Consider the following 24,778-nt stretch of genomic DNA (forward strand, 5'->3'; position numbering starts at 1 on the left):
TACACAGAAAGAGGAAAGTCAAAACCCCAAAAAGAGGAAATCAGCTGAAAAGAGGAAGTCTCACATGCCTGCAATACTTACTCTATGTGCTTTTCAACATCCCATATCCAGAGCCCTGCGTCACAGCCATCTAGGGGACACTGAGTCACACCGAGCTGCCGCTGAATCTCAATGTTGTCTTCAGGTATATCTGGTCTAATAGTTCAAGTCAAACAGAACAAAAACATCACTAAAAAATCACCTGTACAAAAACTATAAATAAATAGTGAACTTTCGATACAACCATGTTTATAAGGGAAGGTACATGTTTGGTAATTGTCAAAGACCAATGTCCTCACTTAGTGTATCCCATCATAAGCATAAAATAATAAGCCTGTGAAAATTTGAGCTCAATTGGTCATCGGAGTTGCACGAAAATGATGAAAGAAAAAACACCGTTGTTGAACGAATTTGTGTGCTTTCAGATAAGAATAAAAGACTTCTAGCTAGAAGTCTTTTAGTGAGAAAATACCTCTTTCTCAAAAAATACGTTACTTCAGAGGGAGTCGTTTCCCACAATGTTTTATACTATCAACAGCTCTCCAATGCTCGTTACCAAGTCAGTTTTAAGTTAATATTTGTTTTGAGTAATTACCAAACGAGTACATTCCCTTTAAATCTCTTTTGTGGGAGTGTTGACTCTGAGAAGAGCCGGTGTTTCTAGACATTTGGAACAGTGTACTTTGCTCGTCTTCATTCTCCTCAAGATAATTGAACAATTTTAAAGTCACCTGGAAATAGAATTTTATTTTCTTTCAAACATAAGAGTATATGCTAACGAACAATAAAACAATTTTTTTAGTAATTGTTTGTCACGATTTATATGTTTAAAAATATATAAAGTTGTTTGGGGGATGACTCCGCCTACCCCTTTTGTGACGTCAATCAAGGCAGACTTTGCCTGCAATGCGTATAGTAAACACACGTGCAAAGTACATGTACGTCCAAGTCGTGAGTTGGTACATTTCAAAAAGTGTTTTCCTGCATTCAGCAGCAATACACCTGGTCGGCATTGCTGGAAAAAAACAATTTTTTTTTTTTTTGAAACGTACAAACTCACGACTTGGTCCGTACATGTACTTTGCAATTGTGTTTACTCTACGCATTACAGGCAAAGTCTGCCCCGATTGACGTCACGAACAGCGCCCTCTCGGGTCGGGGTCTACTCTTAAATTTGTAAATAACATAAGAACTGATTTTTTAAAACCTTACTTAACTGTTTATTCACATTCCACTCATCAAAACACATATGGGTCTGTCCACACTAATGGGACCATTTGATGTGACTTTTTTTTATAAATGGGTGACAAAAATAAACAAGAAGAGTTTTGTCAAGCTTGTTTCCCATGCACATTCCAAATCACTTCAAGGTTTTTGTTTGCAAAGAGCAAGACACATTTATCTGCATTTTAGCAATAACTGGGGATCATCTTCAAGATGACTATGTTTGTAACAGGGGAATGTTGGACAGACATTTCGTACATAAATGGTGAGAAAGGAATAATAATATAAACAGATTGCCAAAAATGTTGTCCCCTACAATGCTGTCCCTGCAAAGAATGTTTCCAGGCAAAACCAAGACATCTGCGTGGGTACTCAAGAAACTACAGGGAATTATCTTGAAGATATTAGGTTTGTAACATGGACAGATATTTGTCACAATATGTCTGTCCATGTTAAAAACAAACATTCATACCAGCTGAAAAACCTCAAGGTACTCTTGGTTTATACAGATAACCATAAAAATAGGGGCAATAGGTCTAACTTAATTAACCTTTGAGCAAATCAATTAATTAATTATTTGTGTCATCCATTTCTAGTCAATTCCAATACAAAATGTCTGTCCCCGTTACAAACAATGTGTCTTAAAGAAAACTGCGTAACTTCTTAAATAATAAGACATTTGTTATACTGTTTGGTAAGCACACTCACTATCAGCAGAGAATTGTACAAAACAAAATACAGGGGAAAATGTTGTATTTTGTGTACCCTTCCAGTCACAGTCCAAAAAGTTATCTTTTGGAACCAAAAAGACCCATTAGTGTGGACAGACCCATATATTAGTGACAAAAGCTTTATTTTGAAAAAATACCACTTCCAGTTGACTTTAACAATATATTACACACATTTGATTTTAGTGTTACATTTTTTTTTTATCACACTTCAACTCAATTCACTCCAATCATATAAAAGCTAAGGACATAATCATGCATTATATCAAAGACATCAATTAGCTAAGTTTCTGATTTTTCAAATGTCTGTTAGCAATTTGAATCACACAACATATGTCAAAGACCAGTATAAATGCCCTTTATGTGACCCAATATAATACAGGGAAACCAAAAAGTTCAAGATCAATTGGTCATCGAAGCCCCAAAAATGTAGTGGGGGGAGGGGGATGTGTTTTTATAACATCTCCTTTTGGACTCAGAAGATCAAAGCTAATTGTTTTACTGATCTCAAAAACTAAGAGAGAAGTTTTCCACCTTGATCATCCTTACACTGCGAGAGGTTGAAAGAGCTACTTTACTGTTTTAGGCCGTGTCCGAATTGGCGACTTCGGCTACAGCTACGGCTAGGGCGCGCGTGTCTGCTATTCTTCAACACTGGAAGACGCACTGATCTAGGTGTAGCTGTAGCCAAAGTCGCCAATTCGGACACAGCCTCAGTTCAACAAGTCAGCAGTTATAAAAATTACAAAGAATAACATTCAAACTCATAAGATTCACCAACAAGCAATATATGTTTTACCTTTCAGCTGGATAAACATTTTCTCTCAGACACGTTGGGCACTTGGCCATCGCCTTGTAGAGTTTATTCCGTTTGTCGTAGAGGCATTCTGCGCAGATTCTGTGCTGACAGCTTGACACAACCATTTTCAGTCGGGGTTCCAAGCAAATTGGGCAGCTAAACCTGGAAAGGAGAAAAATCTACATCATTTCATTCTTCTTTACATATATTATTTGGTAAAGAAACAAAGGATGCCTCATATTCATAAAAGAACTTTTTAATTGCTAGTACATCTCTAAAACCTAACGACAAATTGACACAACCAATTTATTTCAGTCTAGGTTCCACAAAAAAGTGGGCAACTAAATCTGGCAAAGTTAAACATCAATTCCATTATTAGGTGTTCGGACTCGAGTCCGAAGACCTCTTGTTTTTGTTCGGTTTTTTTTTTTTTTTTTTTTTTCTTTTTTTTTTTTTTTTACTTCGTCTTCTTCTCCGTGGTTTTTGTCCGCTAACAAAGACATACTTGCTAAACTCACACAAACTTGAAACTTCACACATAGTTAGATATTTATTAGTAGATGAAACCGTTTTAGTTTCGTCATGATGACGTCATCAGGTGTCGAATTACAAGGTTTTTAGGTTAAAAAAGTGACCATTTGCTTTTTGCTATATGTCTTCGAATTTTACAGTTATGATATTCATAATTACGCATCTGATAGATCAAGACTGGGACTACATTTGAAAAGTTAACGTCAAAATCGTCTGACCCCTCCTTCCGTTCGTACCGGAAGGTCAAAGTTTGCAATTGTATATTTTTCTTCAAAAATACATCTCCGTCCCTTGCCCTCTAACAAAAGCACACTTCCCAAACCTGTATGAACTTCTAACTTCACACATAGTTATATATTTATCAGGAGAAGAAACCGTTTGAGTTACGTCACGATGACGTCATCAATTCTTGAGTTATGAATTTTCAAAGTTTATTATTTCAAAAAATCATAACTTTTGATCTACATGATGGGTTATTACAATCGACACATCATCGGAAAGTTCGTTAAAAACTCCGTAAATGCCTCGCAGACATGATCCCATTTTGATTTAGTCTTCTGGTTCAAAATCGAGTTTGAAAATTCATAATTTCATGTATAAAGAACTACGAAATTTCCCCATTGGTTGTGCGTAACACGTGTGTCGTACACGAGTAGTGTATTAGGCATCATTTATTTGGTGGCATGCTGCCAAGTTTATTGTACTCAGTGCCATAGTGTGATATGCATAGAGCTATATAGCTCTATTATGTAGAGCTGTATAGCTCTATTTATGCAGAACGCTGCGAAAATGATTTCCTCTCAATCTTCGGCGTCAAATTGTTCAAATGTTACCCTTCTGATGGCTTAGTGGTCAATGTGGAATTGAAGACGAAGTTTCGCTGAGATGGCCACCTACTTCAGTGATTCATGGGACTTTTAATTATGTGAGAAAACAACAGTACAAAATGACGAACATTGGTCATGTTTTGGTTAAACACCGAGAAGAATAGAGACGTTACATCGATCGACAACTCCCCCTGGGTGAAGGGCGTTTTGGGCCCACGGAATTCACGTCAGTATTACAATATATATTACTTCTTGAACTTAGCATAATCATCAATTGTTTTGATTATTTGTTAAAACAACTATCCAAGTTATTCTGAGTTAAATATTTTGAAGAAAAAAAATCTCTGGAATAACATATAAGCCCTTTTAAACTTTCTCTAGTAGGAAAGGACGTTACGTAAACTAATCTATTTCTACCTCCATGCACAGACATGGATGTTACAATACAAAACATTCAAAGAAAACAGAATGGTTAAAGTATAAGGCCCAAGCAATTAGGAGTGGTCTTGCTAAAATAAACTGCCGGATTAAACAAAACTTTAGTACAAACAAATAAATAAAACAATCCAGATTTTCATCTTCTTCTTCTCTTCGTCCCTTGTCCTCGAACAAAAGCACACTTCCCAAACTCGTATGAACTTGAAACTTCGCACATAGTTAGATATGCATTAGGAGTGGAATAATGTGTTAGTTAGGTCATGATGACGTCATCAATTCTTGAGTTATAAAAATTCAAAGTTTATTATTTCAAAAAATCATTATTTTTGATCCACGTTTTTTTTTTTTACTTCTTTTTTAAAATATTATCAATAGAGCGCGAAAAAGCTTCATGAAGAATAGTCTTCGTTCAAGGCGGTTAAAACATACATGCCCCTTACAGTCTTTTCTTCAGTCGTCAGTCAATATTTCCTAAGTTCATATTTCCTAAACTACATAAGCTATTTTGCCAATCTGTACATCATATGAAAGGGCTTTACGTACTTGACAGAAATGGATATGTTGGTGAACTTTCGTTGACCTTTTGACCTGTTTAAACGGGAAGTGACTGAAATGATTTGAAAGGCCGTGGTTTATTGTCTTTTAGGTCGAAATAAACATCCTTTGATGCTTTACCATCACACCATACAAGTCTGGCAAAGGTCTGGTTTAAAACAAATATTACCGATGATGTCACCAAACATACACTTTTACTAGATGACGTAATCATGTGCTTTTGACAGTTTTTGTAATTTGAATCATTTATTACAAATCTTGAGAACAAAGCAAGGTGTAATATTTGTTTTTTAATCCAGGCTTTTACTCCCGGAAACCGAACACCTTGAGTTTGTTCACAAACTCTCAATCTCTAGTGTATTTTTAAGTTTGTTCGGCCAACTCAAAAATACCTTGTCCGCTAACAAAAGCATCTTTCCCAAACCCGTATGAACTTGAAACTTCACACATAGATAGGTATTTATTAGGAGAGGAAACCGTTTAAGTTACGTCATGATGACGTGCACCGTTATTGAATGATGGTCATTCAAAGTTTTTTTTATTAATATAAAATCATAACTTCTGATCTACACAAGGGATTCTTACAATCAATACATCATCGGAATCATCATTCAAAACTCCGTATACGCCTCGCAGACATAATCCCATTTTGACCTTGTCTTACGGTTCAAAAGTAAGCATTTGTATATTTTCTTGGCCTAAGTGTTTATGCCCAACGCAGCATACCCCTCGCGACTATAGCTTGTTCAGACTTGTTTACACATTATACGCCAGTGCCATGTGCGTGCACATGGCGTGATTTTCCATTGATAAGTTTTGACGTGCAAAAGGTCACCTACGGAGCTCCAGGAGTGCCATCCAACATATTGAGTAACCGACATATCAAAACGACTTATTTCGTGGAACCAGTTACTAACCGACATATTATTTTGCTAAGTCGACTTATTCAAAACTATCAGTTGACTTAACAACAGAATTTATCTTACCAAGTCGACTTACAGTTTACTTATACACAGCCTGCACACGTTGCAAATTGCGAGTTAGGGCCCGCGTGATCGCTAATAATGTGGGGCGTTTTTTTGTGCCTGGGATGCAGAAGAATAACCACAATCTAAGACTTGAATCAAGTCTACACCTCGTCCAACTCCAATTGTATTAGTCAATTCAGGCATCCTCTTCAATTTTATTTTATGTAACAAGCAAAATTATTAATTTACTGATTATATTTAAAAAAGGTTAATGGCTGTTAGCAAACTGCGTCCAACTAACACTACATGGTGTTTATGTACTTGCAAAATAGGTTTTGACCCTACTAAATAACTACGTGAGAAGATTGAGACATTAAATCATGAATTCAGTTCAAACGGATAAAAGTTTGTTTTCGTCATATTATTCATCAAACTATAAGCCTTTACACAATTAAAATCTTCACAACAAAATGTATGTTTGGAAGGTACCAGACAGCACGTAGAGCCGAGTTGAAAAGTGACAATACCAAAGTGCAACCATCAGCCGTGAAGTTACATTAAATATGATGGTTGTCAAAAGGATAAAAAGGTTGTTGTCGCCACAACATTACCAACCCCCTTATATTCAACGAACCATGTGAATCTTTTCAAACAAACAAAACCTTTTAAAGAATATCCATGCATAGATTTGCCAGGTGCATAACATTATGTCCCAGCCAGCACTGTGATTTATGTGTGTGTTTTACTAGTTTCCTCACTCCCCAACCAAAGTGACTACAATACGTCTCTATTGAATAACAATGGTATATTTCGACATGGTTTTTATTTTCAGCTGTTCCATTTAGATCCTGTTTTTTATGACTCCCAAAAATGGCCGACCGTGTTAGTTCGTAAAGTAAAAGGAAAACCACGCAATTTCGAGGCAAATTTGTGTGGATCATTTTATTCTACTTTTACAACATCTTCTAACCATTATGTATTTTATAACAAACGGTTACAAACGCTTTTTATAGACCAACTCGTCCGATCCAAGGCAACGTGTTCCTTTAACGCATATAATGTTATTTACATAAAATAAGAAAATACTGGAACCCAAAACCGGGCTAAGCATACTAATTATGTATCGTTTGGAACATCCTTAACATCTCCTGCCCTAATGGTGCCCGATCCAAGGCGTCAAACATGACTTAAAGCCATTGGACCCTTTCGGTTAACAGTATTGCCCAAGGCCCACACTATTCGTGTATCACAACTTCTATAACAAAACTGTGAAAATTTAGGCTCAATCGGTCATCGGAGTCGGGAGAAAATAACGGGAAAACCCACCCTCGTATCCGCGCGTTTCGCCGTGTCATGACATGTGTTTAAAATAAATCTGTAATTCGTTTGACCCAGAGGTGCTCGGTCCAATTTATGTGTTTTGATGAGTGGAATGTGAATAAGCAGTTAACTAAGGTTTAAAAAAATCAGTTCTTATATTATTTACAAATTTAAGAGTAGACCCCGACCCGAGAGGGCGCTGTTCGTGACGTCAATCGAGGCAGACTTTGCCTGTAATGCGTAGAGTAAACACAATTGCAAAGTGCGGACCAAGTCGTGAGTTTGTACGTTTCAAAAAAAAAGATTTTGTTTTGTTTTTAGCTGTTCCGACCTACCGTCGGAACAGGTGTTGTGTCTGTCAAGATTTTTATTTTGTTTTTCTTATTCTTTGTTTCTGCCTACAACCCATAACAATGCACACGTTTTTTTCTTTAAACCTAATCTCCTAGACCATCTTCAAAAGAGTGCAATCATATACCAAATTGAAGCTAAGAACATAAGCTTTACACTAAATGTAAACAAAACAAAAAATCTTCTTTAATTAGCCACGTAATCTTCTTTTGAATATAACTGGATGCAGTCGCTTCCATGTTATTGTTAAATATTCTCTTTGGTAAATGCCATACAGTATGTACCTATCGTGAGTTGTGACTTCTTGAGATGAGTCTACGCGTTTTTGATCATAACTGGATGCAGTCACTTCCATGTTATTGTTAAACTTTCTCTATGGTAAATGCAATTCAGTATGTACCTATCATGAGTTGTGACTTCTTGAAAGGAGTCTACTCAAGTCTCCTTTTCTTGTTTTTCTACATACGTTCTGGACCACAGCGCAGTGTCACTTTCTTCGTTTCCTAACCGAGTTCTGGACCAATATGTTTTGTACACGAAGGCTAAGGGTTTTCGTTTAACGAACGTGCGTGTATAAATAGGTGTTTTTGAAGACGACATACCTTGGTGTCCACAGAATTACACTAAACTTAAACAGTTTGAAGATAATGACAGTTGAAAGCTTCCCTTAAAATATTACTTGCTGTGGTGTTGTAGTTTTTGAGAAATGAGTGAAAAAAAGTCAAATTATTTTAGTCTCCAATGTGGCGTCCTCCGTCGACGAACGTGCGTAATTGAATAGGGGTTTTTGACGACGACAACGTCGTCGTCAAAAACCCCTAAAGCCATCTAATACTACAATCCAACCCTACTTAATAGTTAAAGGCGTTAGCAGATCATATTTAGTGGGAATGTTCGCAAAATCATGACACAAGAATTATTTCGCCGGATCATAATCCCCTCTGTTGATATAAATACATCTAGTAAACCCTCGTATAATGCATCAGGCCCGATGGTGGTCATCAGTCGCGCACACATCTCTGATACCTGCTAGTTCGAGTCTCCGTGTGAAATCAATATATTTTTTTATCCCCCAAAACTAAAAAAAAACTAGACATTAGGTGTTTGTGAACAAACACACAGCTGTTCCGTGTTCTTTTGCTTGGATTATGTGCTAAAATGACCGAGGAGACTAGAACTGAAAAAAAAGTTTGAAATTGTTGAATAGTGTCTTGAGTTATGGTGCCACTTCCGGTTGACCCCAAAGTAGAGGTCGACATGGGGTCACGGTAACCTAAGGCTAATCTCCAATGCCCAAGGGGTCTAAAACTGAAAAAAAGTTTTAAAATCGGTTGAATAGTACTTGAGATATGGTCCCACTTCCAGTTGACACGGAAGAAGAGGTCAAAATGAGGTCACGGTTTTTCCCAACAAATTTTAAGTCCTAAGGAGTCTATAACTGAAGAATTTTTTTTTAATCGGTTGTGTAACTCTTGAGATATGGTCCCACTTCCGGTTGACCCGGAAGTAGAGGTCAACTTGATGTCACAGTTTTTCAAAATTAATGTCCATGCCCCACGGAGTCTTCACTACAGTGTAAAAATTGGTCCTGCACTCCTTGAGATATGGTGTTGCAAGGATTTTCAGTCACTCGTCAATAGAGGGCGGTATATAAGATAAGTGGTCTCTAGTTGAATAATGTAAAAACTTGCATTTGACTCAGGATTGTTTAATTTGGTTGGTTTCTTGAGTTCATGCTAGTATCTTTAGAGTCCATTGCCATGTGACAAACTACTTAAGGATAATATCCTTGTATTTGGTTGGTGGTTTGATGTTTGATCTTGTTCGAGTGGATTTTACTGAACTCGTAACCACCAAACTCTGCACCTACGATCACCATTTTCGGCTTAATGTGCATGCGCGGAATAAAATGTGCGAGCTTGGAAGCACACAAACAAAAGAAATCCCTGCTAAGCAGTGTATTTTGCTTGACGTAAGCGCAGAATTCACTGCTTCTGCTAAGCACTGAATCTTTGCTTCCAGAGCAGAGCACGACATTGGGCCCATTTGCACAAGATTTTTCATAAGGTTTATTGCGATTCAGAACCGCAATGCATTTTGGGAAGGAATATGAGGCGGTTACTATGCAGTTTGTACGACTCGCGCTCGCAACGCCCTCTCTTGAAATTTTGCAATTCGCAATAAAACCTTAATAGGCAAGTTCCCATCATGATAGGCCTGGGTGACTAGTGAAATTTACAAACTCGACTAATCGCCCCTCAACCCAACTTGGACGCTTGTCGCGATAAATTACGGATTCTCAAGACTTGTGCCGCAAAGTGTTGCAAGCGCACGTTATATTATATGTTGCGAATAGTAAGAAGCAACACAACCAGTGTTTCACTGGACAGGTAGTCGGGACAATTTTTGTAGTCAAAGTTTGAGCACGATTGTAACAGAGTAGAGAAAAATAGTAGTCGCGACTCAAATAATAATTTGTAGTCGCGACTTTAACACTAAAGCACACTAGTCGCCCCGGCCTACTTTTGCACGTAAGTAAACCACGGGTATTATCCTGAGATTGCAAATCAAATTTTTAAGTCACTGTTGTTTTCAGTTTTACAGGACTTGAGCACAATTAGTCAACTGTAGCTTTTTTTATTGCGAATTGTGACGCTCAAGAACACATTCCCTGCTAAGCTGTTAAATACGCTTAGCGTAAGCACAATTCCATGATTACGCAAGCGCTGCGATTCTTTCCTTTAAAAGCCATTGGCCCTGGACCAAACTACACTAAAGATTTTTAAACACAAAAAGCAGCTAAACACAGCAAATACAAGTACAAGTTGTGAATCAAGGTATTCTGCTGATCTGCAATTTATTTTAAAGCAAAATGTTTTGCCTATTGATTATATAAGCAGCTCTATAACATTAAGCCACTATTCTGCTCAATTTATGCATTTTTATAAAGCAAAATGTTTTGCCTATTTATTATAAGCAGCTTTATACAAATGACCCACTCAACCACAAGAGAAACGTCAGCATAATAAAATCGCTGCTATTGTATTCCTGCCAAAGAGTTTTTGTATGTCATGGTATAATTTCCGAAAAGAAAGCGAAATACTTGAATTAGTTAGACAAATGGTCCCGGCGCAAACAAGGTGACTTCACCCGTAAATGATTCAAAATCCCTGGCGTTCTGTTTTCGTCGTCCACGCTCGTCGCCTGAAACGAAGCCGGTCAACTCGGTCCCAAACCAACTCGGTCCCAGTCATACGTTGACAGTTTTTTCACTAATTTCTCAAAAACTACAACACCACAGCAAGTAATATGTTAAGGGAAGCTTTCAACTATCATTATCTTCAAACTGTTTAAGTTTAGTGTAAACATGGAGGTAGAATGTGTGGACACGATGGTGTGTCGTCGTCGTCAAAAACCCCTATTCAATTGCGCACGTTCGTTAAACGAAAACCCTATGCCTTCGTGTACGTCCAGAACTCGGTTAGGAAACGAATAAAAAGAGAATTCGCTGTGGTCCAGAACGTAAGTAGAAAAACAACAAAAGGAGACTTGAGTAGACTTCTCTCAAGAAGTCACAACTCATGATAGGTACATACTGCATGGCATTTTCCATAGAGAATGTTTAACAATAACATGGAAGTGACTGCATCCAGTTATATTCAAACGCGCAGACTCATCTCAAGAAGTCACAACTCATGATAGGTACATACTGTATGGCATTTACCAAAGAGAATATTTAACAATAACATGGAAGCGACTGCATTCAGTTATATTCAAATGAAGATTACGTGGTTAATTAATTAAGATTTTCAATTTTTTTTACATTTAGAGTAAAGCTTATGTTCTAAGCTACAATTTGGTATAATAAACTCACTCTTTCGTATTATGGTTTGGGAGATTAGGCTTAAAGAAAAAACGTGTACAAATGCAATGGGGTTTTGGCGAGAAACAAAGAATAATAATAATAATAATAAAAATAATAAAAATCTCGACGAAAACAATACCTGTTCCGACGGTAGGTCGGAACAGCTAATAATAAAAATAATAAAAATCTCGACGAAAACAATACCTGTTCCGACGGTAGGTCGGAACAGCTAATTATGTTTGTAATATTTAAGTTGGATTATCATTCTATTGATAGTGTTGCCTTTTCTTTTACTCAATTGTTAGCCAAACATAACCTGAGTGCATGCATGACATGTTTGAAAAACACAGTAAGCAGAAAATGGTGATCATAAGCGCAGAGTTTAGTGGTTAAGATTTCTGTGAAATCAAATCGTACTAGATCAAACGTCAAACCACCGACCCCCCCCCAAAAAAAAAAATCGTAATTAATTAACCACGTGACCCATATTTGCATATTTAATTGTACAAATGGACAAAGTTGTTGGAACTTCCTGTTGATGCTGACATCATGAGAACATCAGCATAAGTATTGGAATTGCACCTATTGGAATTGTACCTATTGAACCACTTGGAGTGTTCAAGGAGTCCAACACGTCAGTCTCGCAAACTTATAAATTTTCTGATTTTATTTTAAAGGGTAACATAAATGGCTGTTAGCAAACGGTTTCCAACAAAAACTACATGGTGTACGTGCACAATACTCTCAAGCATTTAACTCTAGATAATAAATCAAGCATTCAGTTCAAAATGACAGGGGTCGAAATTAACTACATTTTCAAGGTAGCCCACAGGGCTAGTAACCCTGAATTTTTACTAGCCCTGAATAAATTTCAGTAGCCCTGGCTGGATTTTTGTTTCCTTCTTTATTGCATTGATTTAATTGCTTTCATATACTAGGCGCCGAGCTAACATTATGTTGACAAAAACCAAACAATGACCATACCCTTTCATTGTAGAAAAGATTAGAATAAAATAATTTTAAAAAACAGTCTATACTCACAAAATTTTTGTTTTTTTGAAGGAGGTTTAACTCCTTCCAAAAAACGCCACATAATGCCGACATCAGACCTGCCAACCTTGTCTTTTATTGTTTGAGTACCACATAGCGCAGCCGCATAAATCAGAAGCCCAGTGCACAGCAGCATAACCCAGAAGCCCAACTACTTGTACTGTTGTCGGCACAATGCTAACAGTCAGTCCGAAAACCGGGAAAAAGAAGAACAAATCGGAGGGGAAAACAAATATAAAAAAATTGGACTTTGAAAAAAAAAAAAACTATAAAAATATTTTCCGGCAAAAATATTCCTCAGACAAAATGTATAGTGGGCGGGGAAAAAAAATCCCTGTGAGGCACGCCCCCGAAATTCCTCAGACTTTATCCCAATGTTGGGCCAACATAGTCTGGTTCCCAGACCCAAAAATCTCCGACTAGGCTCTGTCGAATTTAGGGTCCGGTATCACCCAAAATCACGTGACCAAAAAGGAGGAATTCCTCCTTTTTCGAAGTTATCCGAAATGTTCCGAACGTGTTGTCGTCAACATTCGGACAGTATCGTTGATGGTCGGACATTTCCGGGTGTCTATGGTTGCATTGTAAACAGAATCCATGGAATCATAATGTCAGTCATAATGTCAGTCCTGTTTCTGTCGGCCGTAGATCCAGGAGTTTTTGAAAAAAAAGGGTTTTTTTTACCGCGAAATAGTAATAAGCGGTGGTATCCGGCTTGTTGTCTTTCGACGTCTAAGGACGATACCATTACACTGCAGGGGTAAGTTCTAAGGGCTCAGCCTCAGTTGTATTGTTTTCTTTTCTGCTGCTGGTTTTTTGTTATTGTAAATAATTTTTTGAAGTAACAAGGGGAGATTTAAAAAAAAATATTTTTTCAACTCCATGAGAGGGCACACACCCTGATCATCTTGCATTTTGTATTACCCCTGCGGTATAATGGTATCTATCGTCCAGGTACGTCGAAAGACAACATGGCGGATGCTACCGTTCGTTTATAATTCGGGGTAAAAAACACATTTTTTTACAGTTAAAAATACAATTTTTCAACAGTTTGAAGGTGATTTAGATTCATATGACTCTTGTACATATATTTAATTGTGTCATGAGTTGTCGGTATTTAGTGCGACCCTTCCGATCAGGTGCAGACATGGTTTCCCTGGAGATGACCCCCGACCCTGACAAGTTGCGTCATGCTCTATTTTTAACCGTGGGTGATACCTGACCTAAGATTTTTAACGAGAGACGTCAAGGAATCTTTGGTCAGGGAACCAGACTAGGGCCAACACTGTTCAGAGCAAAACATTCCTCAAGAAAAATACGGCGATGCCGAACACGTGCGTTGTGTGCACATACATCCATGCATACGGCTATATTTTATGTACTGTACCAGATTGACCAAAACTGGATTGCGCCATTCCCACTCCCTCTGTTACGCATTGGTTTATTCGTTTTCCAGCGGGAGTTAGAATTTAAAATATAATTCTAAGCACAACCTCTTTTTTATCGAAGCGCATAATGATCACTCAGATGCAGGGTGTCTTTGTTTGGTTGTTTTTGCACTTGGGGTCGAACGAATGACAGTTGAAGAAATTGAGAACAAAATTGTCCGTTCGTGTCGTGGACGTTACGTTAGTACAATCAACCGGTTAACCAGGCGATGCGTTGTTTTTGTGTGTGCGTGAGTGTACTGTACGTAATGTAAGTATAGTTATTTACTGCAGGCAACATGATGAGACTCAGGACTTACCCTTCTTGTTATGACAGCGCTAGCGGGAGGGTGATCTGATATCAAAATATTTATTATCGCCCGATAACGAAATAAAAACAAGAGAAAATTCTACAACTTATTGTTAACACAGAAATATTTATGTTTGTTAAGATGTGAATTTGCTTTATTTTTCCACTAGCCCCCCGGGCTACTAAAACTGGGGGAAACGGTAGCCCGGCTGTCAAACTGGTAGTCCCGGGCTAGCGGGCTACCGGCAATTTCGACCCCTGAATGATAAAAGTTTGTTATTGCCACATTATTCAGCGAACCATGAATCATACCTATTCACAAGAACATCTATAGCCCTTTTCACACTACAGAGCCATTTCCCGGGAAATAAACTCCCAAGAAAATCCCGGGAGTTTTTAACCCCACCGCCACCCCAGCAACCGTTCTCACTATCCCAATTAGGTAACTCCCGGGAGTACTATTTCCCAGGAATATGCAAGGTCGTTTCACACTTACGATCAAACCCCAGGAAATGTGGTAAACAGGTCAGCTCATGCGGAAGTTACAATGTTTGTGGAAGGAAGTCCGTTCCCATAATGCCACGCGGCCGGCTGCAAAATCCTTGCCACATGCGACCCAAAATGGCTGCACATATATTGTGTATTTGCGTGTTGTTATACCAATATATTGTGTGATTACGGCGGAGAAGAAGTCTTGCAGTTCGGGGAAGACGTCGCTGACGTATTGTCAGGAGAAGACGATTGCTGTGACAGTGTTTTAAAGACATGCGGTATAACAATCGTATGGAATTTGTCGTGCGATTGACGGGTTTCATGGCACTTGCTGAAGTATTGGTCAAAGGTCAATCTGGTCTACCATGAAGAGCGGCCACTGGTGGTGGGAGCAAGCTGCTATTAGAAAAAGCGAAAGGGAGCGTTCTACTCTGCGACAGTTTTTTTCTTTCTTTTGAGAACTGTAATTGAATGGACTTTTGTGTCCGTGTTTTACCCAGAGGTTTTGTGTTGGCGTTCATCTCAATTTTTGCCTGTTCACACTATAGTTATTTCCCGGGAAATTCCCGGGAACTTTTGGTTGATCTGTTCACACTACAAAAATACTCCCGGGAATTTCCCGGGAAATGACGTTTTCCCAGGAAATAATTCACCCTGCTCAGGGGCAGGGTTAAGGGAATCAACCCTGGGGTAAGGCCTAGAAATCTTCTGAATGGCATTTTCGAAGGATTGCATAATAATGTCCATGATATTAGGGCCAAGGTAATTAAAGGTTTTATAGAAAAAATACCGCATGGTCGATTTTGCACAATCTGACAATAGATGTAAAAAGCAAAAGAAGCATTCTTCCCTTCCAACATCAACAGTGCTGTTTTCCCATCGTGCAAAGAAAGAACACGGAATAGGCTTTAACCCTATATTGGCTAGCATTTTTTTCATGGCTTCATAACGACTTTTAAATGTATGTTTCTTCTAAAAAGAAATGTTTGCAAGAGAACACTTATGCAATAGAAAATATGTAGGCCTTGAAAAACAAAACTAGTATCCTACCGACCTAAAGTCTTTTTTACCCAAGGTTTTTATTTTTTTTGCAATGGGCAGGGGTCCGTTCATACCCAGCACCACGCAGGCAGTCAGCCAATTTTGAGAAAACTTTCCCGTGTCTTGTAGGGCCTATGCCCATCTAGCTGTTTTTGGACTACATCGTCGGCCCAAAATGCAACTAGTTTCAAAATTTCATCATCACTCCATCGGTCACTTCTACCCATCGTAAGAAATTGAGCAACAAATTGAGCTAAAATATTGACTGTCAGGTTGTAGACAGCAATGTCGATCGATGAACTCAAATCTGACTCTGGACAACACAAGTCCACCAACGGCCAAGTACATGTAAAAATACGAAATACCATACACACATGGCGTGTGTATGAGAAGGAAGCTTGTTCACGCCAACTATTTATTCTATTCCTATTCCATTCACGTGGTAAATTTTTTTAATTCATATATTTATTTGTAAATTACAGATGTTATTCACTTTTATTTTCGTACCTAAACATTAACACTTTCAGAAGGAAAAAACAAAAAAGGGCTATTGTTACCACGCGAATTATTTGGCGCGCTATTTTTGACGTCTGTGACCTTTCGAGATTAATGACGTCTCAACACAGTGGAAGCAAAAGATGGGGTAAGTTAGACCCGCTTTCGTTCTCACTAGCTGCTTTTCCCGGGAAAAAAGTTTTTCCCCGGGGTTAACTCCTTTAACCCTACCCCTTAACTGGGTAAATTATTTCCCGGGAAAATGTTATTTCCCGGAATTTTTTTTGTAGTGTGAACAGATCGACTAACATTTCCCGGGAATTTCCCGGGAAATACCTGTAGTGTGAAAAGGGCTTAAGTGTGGAGGGTAACATCACATAATGGAACCGGAGTTTGACAATGACAATACCAAAAGTGCAATCGTCAGCCCTTGAACTTTATTGTACATGGGGCTGATGGTGATCAAAAGGAAAAAAGTTTGCTATCGCCACATTATTCAGCGAACCATGAATCATGATGCACAAAATAAAATATTCAAAAGAATATCCATATAATAGATTTGTCTGGTGTATAAACTGATGTCCCAGCCATTGGGTTTTCGTGTGTTTTTGCTAGATTCCTCGCTCCCCAACCAAAGTGACTACAAAACGTCTCTAATGGATAACAATGGTATATTTCGACATGTTTTTTTCCCAGCAAGAGTTGTGGGGCCAATTTCTCTAGTATTTATTAGGTGTTCGGGCAAAAGCCCAGAACACCTCTTATTTTTGTTGGTTTTTTATGTGTTCGGGCAACAGCGCGAACAACTCATTGATTTTGTTCGTTTACATTTTTTTTTTTTTTTTTAGGTGTTCGGGCAACAGCCCGAATAACTCTTTGTTTTTGTTCGTTTTTTTTTTTTTTTTAGGTGTTCGGGCAACAGCCCGAACAACTCTTTGATTTTGTTGGTTTTTTTAAAGTTTTTTTTTAGGTGTTCGGGCAACAGCCCGAACAACTCTTTGATTTTTTTTAATTTTTTTTTGGGGGGGGGGGGGGGGGTTTCTTATTCTTCTTCTCGTCGATTGTCCGCAAGAAAAAGCATAGATGCGAAGCTTGCATTAAGTTGAAACTTTGCACACAGGTAGATGATAACCAGTAGATGATACAAAAGTTGTTACGTCACGATGACGTCATCAGTTGACGAGATACACTAATTCAAAGTTTATTATTTCAAAAAATCATAACTTTAAATCTACATGAGGGATTTTTACAATCAATACATCATCGGAAAGGGCATTAAAAACTCCGTAAACGCCTCACAGACATGACCCCATTTTGATTTTGTCTTCCGGCTCAAAAGAGAGGTTGAAAATCTCAAAATTCATGTATAAAGAACTACAAAATTCCCCATTGATTGCGCGTAAAGATTTTACGATTACATGTACACGTACTTTGTCACCACGTGTAAGCATGCGGTGCATTGCGGTCACCACGTGTAAGTATGTGGTGCATTGAGGAGAGCATAGTCACGCTCTGCACTACACCACGTGTTGATCGTTTACGTCTGCGTTCGAGGCGTTTTCAACATAATGTCAGTTTTCTTCAAAAGTAATTAATTAGTTTTATCTACGACCATACTGCGTTGATAACACCGGTTTTCGTCCGGTCACTGAGGTTAAGCAATATCGGGCCCAGTCAGTTTTTCGATGGGAGACCACGTGGCGACCAAAATTTGTACTGTTTATTTTTGTATTTAATTGTTTTTTTCTCCTATAAATAGCCTCGTTTTTAGTCTGTTTTCAAGGCGTTTTCAACAAACACTTCCCTTCCGGTTAGTTAGTCTCTTCTCCAGTCGTCATTATGCATAGTTCCTATGTCCTAAACCACAAAAGCTATTTTGACAATCTGTACATGATATGAAAGGGCTCTACGTACGTAGTCTGTTTTCAAGGCTTTTCAACAAACATTTCCTTTCTGGTTAGTTAGTCTCTTCTCCAGTCGTCATTATTTATCAGTTCACGTTTCCTCAAACACAAAAGCCATTTTGACAATCTATACATCATATGAAAGGGCCTCACGTATTCCACAAAAATGGGTATGTTGTTGACCTTCTCTTGACTTTTTGACCTTTTTAAACTGGAAGAGCCTGTAAAATGCTTTGAAAAGGCATTATTAAAAGGCTTTTAGGTTGAAATGTACACTTTTTAATGCTTTTTCCATAAAACTATTACACATCAAGAAAACTGTTTGGTTTTGATTTCTTTGTAATTTGACGGGATACTTACAATACTTGTTTCATTTATTCAAACACTGACCCAACAATAGCCGAACACCTAGTGTTTGTTTTTACAAACACTATATCTAGTAATTATTATTATTATTATTATTATTATTATTATTATTATTATTATTATATATTTCTAGTAATGCAATGCAACCAATGCACCATAAACGCACTTTTCAATCACTATAGCTCAAAAGCCTGACAATCACCTACTTAAAGATGCTATGTCAGATTTTTGGTCGATTTGACCCAAAAATTTAGATTTAAAATTCAATAGGTATTTTGATGGGGGTCGAGAAAGTTACAAGCTTTCATTTGAGCCATTGTTCAACAAAAATCCGCCAATTATTAGTATAGTAGCAGTGAAATAAAGTGCTCAAAATTAGTTTTTGCCGGGATCCCGACAATATATCACACGACCAATTCTTATGTGTTTTATAAGAAACGTTTGAAATTTTTGTCATGGTTCCTGACCATTATAAGTAAAAGTTAAACTTTTTTCGTTAGAGCGGGTGTTTCTCTCAGACCCCGACGTGACAGAACGTGTGCCGCGACAACGAAGCAACGGACAGCAATAGTAGGTACCGATTAGAAAATTGCCTTTTTTGAAGAAACTATTAAACGTAACTCAACAAAAGGGAAATACAAGCATTATGAATGTATATCGAGTAGGATGGGGAAAGCTTTAGGTGTACAGTACACATTGAAACTTCAGTTCTGGATGGCTGACGGTCGCAAAACTTTCACCCATCAACGCTGATTTGAAAAACGTATAGGCCTAGCGTTAAAAAGGCCCTAAATATGAGACCCCTATAAGGCTCACAGGGGAGCCTTATAGTTTCTAGAAGTAGAGAGTGGTGATACTCTTTGTAATACCATTCACTCAAAAAAAAAAAATTTTTTTAATGTTTGGGGCAAAAAGTCTGAGGAAAAGTTTCCGTATGGCGCCACCACTTTTTCATTCGAAATAAAATAATATAGTATCTAATTTACCTGATTGATATATCCCTTTTTGTAAAAATGAGTGAAAAAGTGGTGGCACCATTATCATACGGAAAGTTATCCAAATCGGACATAGCATCTTTAATATTATTATAATAATTAGTATTTAGTAATAAAATAAATTGGGCCAAGGTAACCAGCCCACTGTTGCGACTGATGCCCAACTGATACCACACATTTGGAAATTGGTTAAGCAGTTTTTGTTCTACATAACACAAGTTATTCAGCTTTATGACATTGACATGCATGATTTTGATAACGATCCGTGACCTCAATGCGTTTGACCGCTGGAATTCCTTCCTCGACCACACAAACGCCGTAGGTCCGTGACCAATCACAAGCCTTTTCACTTCTTCTTACCTTTTTTCAAAATTCCGTTGTGCAGTCAGTAATGACTCAGTTTGGGAACGTTCCGGCCGATCCATTTTAAAATCTTAACATTGGCTGAATATTCACGAAAAATCAGAAAAGAAACGGAGAACTAACTAGTCAAAATTAAAGATCATCATTCTTGAGCTTGGCGGTGTATTGTCACGTGACAACAAGATGCATCATGATTGGAAGAATTAACTATTGTCTCAAACGTTGCATGTGCAATGCACAATTTTCATAAAACAGTCGTTGAAATAAATTTAAGTCGACGATGAGGGCGCAAGTTTAAAGGGCTTTTGCGCCAAATGTAGGGTTATCGCGCGAAAATTATGCAGAAGTAACATGGCCGCGGCAGTAAACAAATCCACGCAGTGAATGGTTTGTGGACATTAAATATTGTTCAATTGTTTCACTTAAGTACAGTTGGGATAACTTTACCACCACTTTTTTCTACTTATTTTCACAAAAAGGAATAGGCCCTATCTCATATCTGACTGATCGTGTTGACTTTTTTGTTTTATTTTATTTCATACAAATGAAAAAGTGCCGACTGGATACTGAAACTTTTTCATTTGTGTGTGTTTTGTTTTTAAGCCACGTTCCAACAATGGATAACTGTTGACTGTAAAGATAATGAACAACAAGTTATCGTGTACGTTAGTTTCTGAAGTAACTGATGTAAGTTTTCTGGATTGCCCATGCCCATTCGATTCACAATCCCACACTCCACAGGGAGTATATTTAACAATTGATTTTAAGGTGGACTCTGCTTTTACAAGTTCTTCAGGTCTTCTCAAATTTGCGAGTTTCTATTATTTACAAGAAAATAATTGTTTTATGAAATCGATTCACAGGGGGTAAAATTATGTCGGGTTTAGTGGATCAGAATCTTTGGGCTTTCAGAGCAGATATGGATGCATAATCAAGTTACCAACAACATTGGAACAATGGCAGACACTGCTGCTGTGTACTGATTAGAAAGCATTTTAAAAAGAAATTATAGACACAACAAATGTATTTCACAGTATGCAATAAAAACCCTTGATAAAACTTCACAATAAGGAATTTGGGCCGGGAACATTGCCATTGACAGCCCCCCGTCCCCCTCTGAAAAACTGGCCAAACCCATGTTCACCCTCTCCTAGCCCCACTTGTGTGGCCGGCTAGCTGAATCCTTGGCCACACAAGTGGGGCTAGTTCACCTCCAGCAAGAATAACGACCAAGAATTTCCCCCAATTATTCACTTGACAGATTTGGGATATCGGTAATAATGGATGAAGCATCATCAATCTTATCTCGGTCTACATCTGAATCCTCGGAATGGGTTGCCGTAGGAACAGAGGCAGAATTGAAGGAGAAGAGAAGGAAAACGTTAGAGGTATCCAACAGGAAGGTCACAATCTTCTTTCAAGATGTCAGGTTTTATGTCTTGGATTTCCATTGCTACCGTGAGTATAATGTAGATGGGTTTCTAAGATCTGGAATGCCAGACATGGTTTTTATTCTGATTATAGTCCTCATCATCTGGATGAGGATCTGTAAGATGCTAATGAGATTGTAGGATTAAATGTGAAGATAAGAGAAAGTGCAGTTTACTGCTGCTTGGAGTAGGACGGCGTTTTGTCTGCTCTGGAACTTCATGAAATAGTGCTTGCAAGTTCAAATACCATTCAAGGAAGAGTACATTACGGTGTCCAGATCATTTTGTTTCATTTCATTTTGTTTAATATTTTGGGTTGTGAAGTCAAGGACTTCAAGAAAAGTGAACTTAATCACTGCACTACTTAGCCAAGAACCCCATGGAGATAAGACGAGGAAGGAAGTTGAAGTTTTAGATATCAGATCCAAAAACCACAGAATTATTCAGGGAAATCCCAGTCAGATAGGGACTGAAACCAATGCCTTTAGAAACTTTTGTATGTTTGAAAAACAATAAGGAGGGATATTTGCATAAGTGCCACATGGTAATTTTCTCAAAAAAGCAAATTTAGATTTAGATTATTGTGCCCTGACCATCTTCAGTGATGGGGCGACAGATGACAGTCAAAAGAAATGAATATTCCCTCCTATATTCTTTGATATACTTCTTTGATTTACTCCAACAGATGCCGGAGGACCACTGGATGTTGGAAATATTGAGGTTGGTTTTAGTTTCTTTGAGTCAGGAAATTACTGTCTAGTTTTCACAAAACACTAAGAATCATCTTAAGACGAACTATCAATCCAATCCGAGTCCTTGAACTTCGATCTTGAAGCGGCACAGCTATTTCCCCTGGTAAGTGGCAAACTCTATAGGGAATATGTCAGTTTGTATTGGAACTTTGCACAGGGCACCACATGGCAAAAGAACAGGGTACCACGGCAATTGCTGTGAGTGCTGTGGGTTGGAGGCTTGCAATCTCTCTTTGAAATGAAGCCCTGGCTCGTCATCAGTGACTTGTTTTTGATATGTTTTTCTTCTATTAATCTTTCCTGAAAATGAATACCCGAGAATATAAGGTACTGCCCCTATCAGTATGAGCGGTCTTCAAAAGCCAACTTTTGAATCTGCTTCTATTTAGTCCATTGCACTTGCCATCTCCACACATAAAAACCCCATACCTCGACATAAGGTTGTCAAAACACAGGTGTGTAAACTATAATATGTGCAAATCTGTGAACAATTATTTCTTTAGTCTTACCAATATTAATAAAAAGACGGTAAAATATTGTGAACAACTACATGTACATTTATAAGTATGTGACACTTTCTCTTAAACCAAACTGAATTTGAAATAATCGAACCATCTTGTATCTTTTCTTTAGGAAGTAAATGGAGTAAGTTGTGTCGTGTGTCCGTGGCATAAGTACAAGATCAGCTTAGGGTCAGGCGAGGGATTCTATCAGTCCATCGGTAAGAGCCTTAGATAATAATCAATCCGCTCCGTTGTCATTCCAAAGAACGTACTCCAGGTTTGTCCCTGAAGTGTGTGGGCCCCACTGGTTTAAGTCTTGTAAATGTATAGAGCAGAGCCCTCTTCAAAGAGCTGGGCCCAATTTCATAGAGCTGCTTAAGCAAAAAAAATTGCTTATGCACGAAAATAGCTTGCTTATTTTACACATGTTACTGGCAAAAATTGCATGCCGTGTACATTGCTTGTGACTAATATTTAGCTGTTGTTTACTTAGCATAACAATTGAGTGGAGTCTTAGACGGTAATCTGATTTTACAAAGCAAAGATTTTGTTGCTTAAGCAATTTTTTTGCTTAAGCAGCTCCATGAAATTGGGCCCTGGGCCCTACTCCATAGAGCTGCTTAAGCAAAAAATATTGCTCATGAGTTTTTTGCTTGGCAAAAATTTCCAGAGTACCAGTTGATAATTATACATGTTACATGGTTGGCTGGTAACCTTAGTCTGGTAAGAAACTTTACTGTCTGGTGTAAGAAGTGTAACATCAGCAAGGTTTTTGAGACAGAATTTCAGTATTCACTTTCTGTTTAGTTTCAATTACTCAACAAGTATTCTACATCATTTTGTCAAGCTGCCCTGTTAGGGAAATCGTTGAGAAAGACACTCGAATCTCATAAAAACTTCAAAATATGACAGTTTTTCCATGTCATTTCGTACAAAACCTTGCGCTGCCAGCGTCCCAGCAATGTTGGCGCAGTCAGCAGCACTTGCACTTGCTAGAAAAGATCAGCTAAACTTTTAACCCTTTGTACTTTTCATTACTCTCTTTTTCCCCCCAGACCCACATGATAGAAAGAAACCCCCCTGCTGGAAGTCAAAGGGGGTCAAGCAGCGAACCCACCACATTGAGGTCAGAGGTCAAACAGTCTACGTCAAACTGTCAACATCCAAGACAGAACTAGAGTCTGATCACTATTATTCCAAGAAATATCGAGAAATGATGGATCCGAGTTAACGATTGCCAATTACTAGAGGTCATATGTAAACTCTTTGTTAAAGTATATTATTTACATTTAGTTTTTTATGTGGAGATATTGATATAATTATTGATATGTGCAATTGCTATTGCTAAAAAAAAAAATTGAAACTATTTATGCTAGCTGATGGGAAATAATATAAGTTATCACACAAGCGCAAGTGGAATACGGAAAAATATAGCGCCTCTGCGTCCCATATCCAACGAGGCCGAAGGCCGAGTTGGATATGGGACGCAGACGCGCTATATTTTCTGTATTTCCACGAGCGCGTGTGTGGTGTGATAACGTATTTATCTTCAAGCAAACTTGGCGCGTGACCATAGAACACACAATACGCAGGTAGTGATATATTAGCTGTGCAATATAGGTTTTTATCACCACTCCATTCTGCGGATCTGATTGGAGGATTAGTGTGTACTTGAAGGTAATAAGGTTTATAATACACCTCTTACCTTTACACCTAACACTTGATGCCAGAGGCTACATTACATACTTTATACTTTAACATGCTGTAGTCATTGCAATTCAACTTCTCAGCAGCAAGTAAGAATGATTTTAGCCCCTCAATTATTATAAATATGTCTCACGGTTAGCATTTTTTAAAATTAAAAGTGTGTATCTCAGATAGTTGTATTTATATGTTACCAGTAATCGGTATATCTTCTTTTATAAATTTAACATTTTTAAATAGCTTTGTAGTTTGTACCTCGGCAGGGAGATTGGAAAAACAAAAACAAATTACAAAATCAAAT

General features: G+C 38.0%; 2 protein-coding genes across 5 annotated transcripts in view; one reads left to right on the forward strand and one right to left on the reverse strand.

The window, feature by feature from the left end:
- LOC139938033 (uncharacterized) overlaps positions 1-20,265 on the reverse strand; it is a 29,671-nt gene extending 9,406 nt beyond the window's left edge. Inside the window, exons 1-3 of the mRNA XM_071933390.1 lie at positions 20,086-20,265; positions 2,791-2,952; positions 82-195 (exon numbers count right to left, since the gene is read on the reverse strand). Of these exons, the coding sequence (XP_071789491.1) occupies positions 82-195; positions 2,791-2,952; positions 20,086-20,150 (341 nt within the window). The 5' untranslated portion in view covers positions 20,151-20,265. The remainder of the gene's footprint in view (positions 1-81; positions 196-2,790; positions 2,953-20,085) is intronic.
- LOC139938045 (Rieske domain-containing protein-like) lies at positions 20,031-24,214 on the forward strand. 4 transcript variants are annotated; one of them, XM_071933427.1, is made up of 5 exons: positions 20,031-20,047; positions 21,350-21,546; positions 22,204-22,238; positions 22,904-22,991; positions 23,829-24,214. In XM_071933427.1, the coding sequence occupies exons 2-5, from the start codon at positions 21,369-21,371 to the stop codon at positions 24,002-24,004; spliced, it is 477 nt and encodes a 158-aa protein (XP_071789528.1). In that variant the 5' UTR covers positions 20,031-20,047; positions 21,350-21,368; the 3' UTR covers positions 24,005-24,214. The 4 variants fall into 4 exon arrangements, with proteins under 4 accessions (XP_071789528.1, XP_071789502.1, XP_071789510.1 ...); XM_071933401.1 differs by lacking the exon at positions 20,031-20,047 and adding an exon at positions 20,398-20,475 and having other exon boundaries at positions 23,829-24,210; XM_071933409.1 differs by lacking the exon at positions 20,031-20,047 and adding an exon at positions 20,482-20,775.
- Positions 24,215-24,778: the final 564 nt, after the last annotated feature.

This window comes from Asterias amurensis, chromosome 1 (genome assembly GCF_032118995.1).
Source record: "Asterias amurensis chromosome 1, ASM3211899v1".
Taxonomy (NCBI): Eukaryota; Metazoa; Echinodermata; class Asteroidea; order Forcipulatida; family Asteriidae; genus Asterias; species Asterias amurensis.

Coding starts and splice junctions, on each gene's coding strand:
- LOC139938045 (XM_071933427.1), top strand. CDS start 21,369: ATGGATGAAGCATCATCAATCTTATCTCGGTCTACATCTGAATCCTCG. Junction 21,547..22,203: donor CTTGGATTTCCATTGCTACC/GTGAGTATAATG, acceptor TTACTCCAACAG/ATGCCGGAGGACCACTGGAT. Junction 22,992..23,828: donor GGGATTCTATCAGTCCATCG/GTAAGAGCCTTA, acceptor TTTTCCCCCCAG/ACCCACATGATAGAAAGAAA.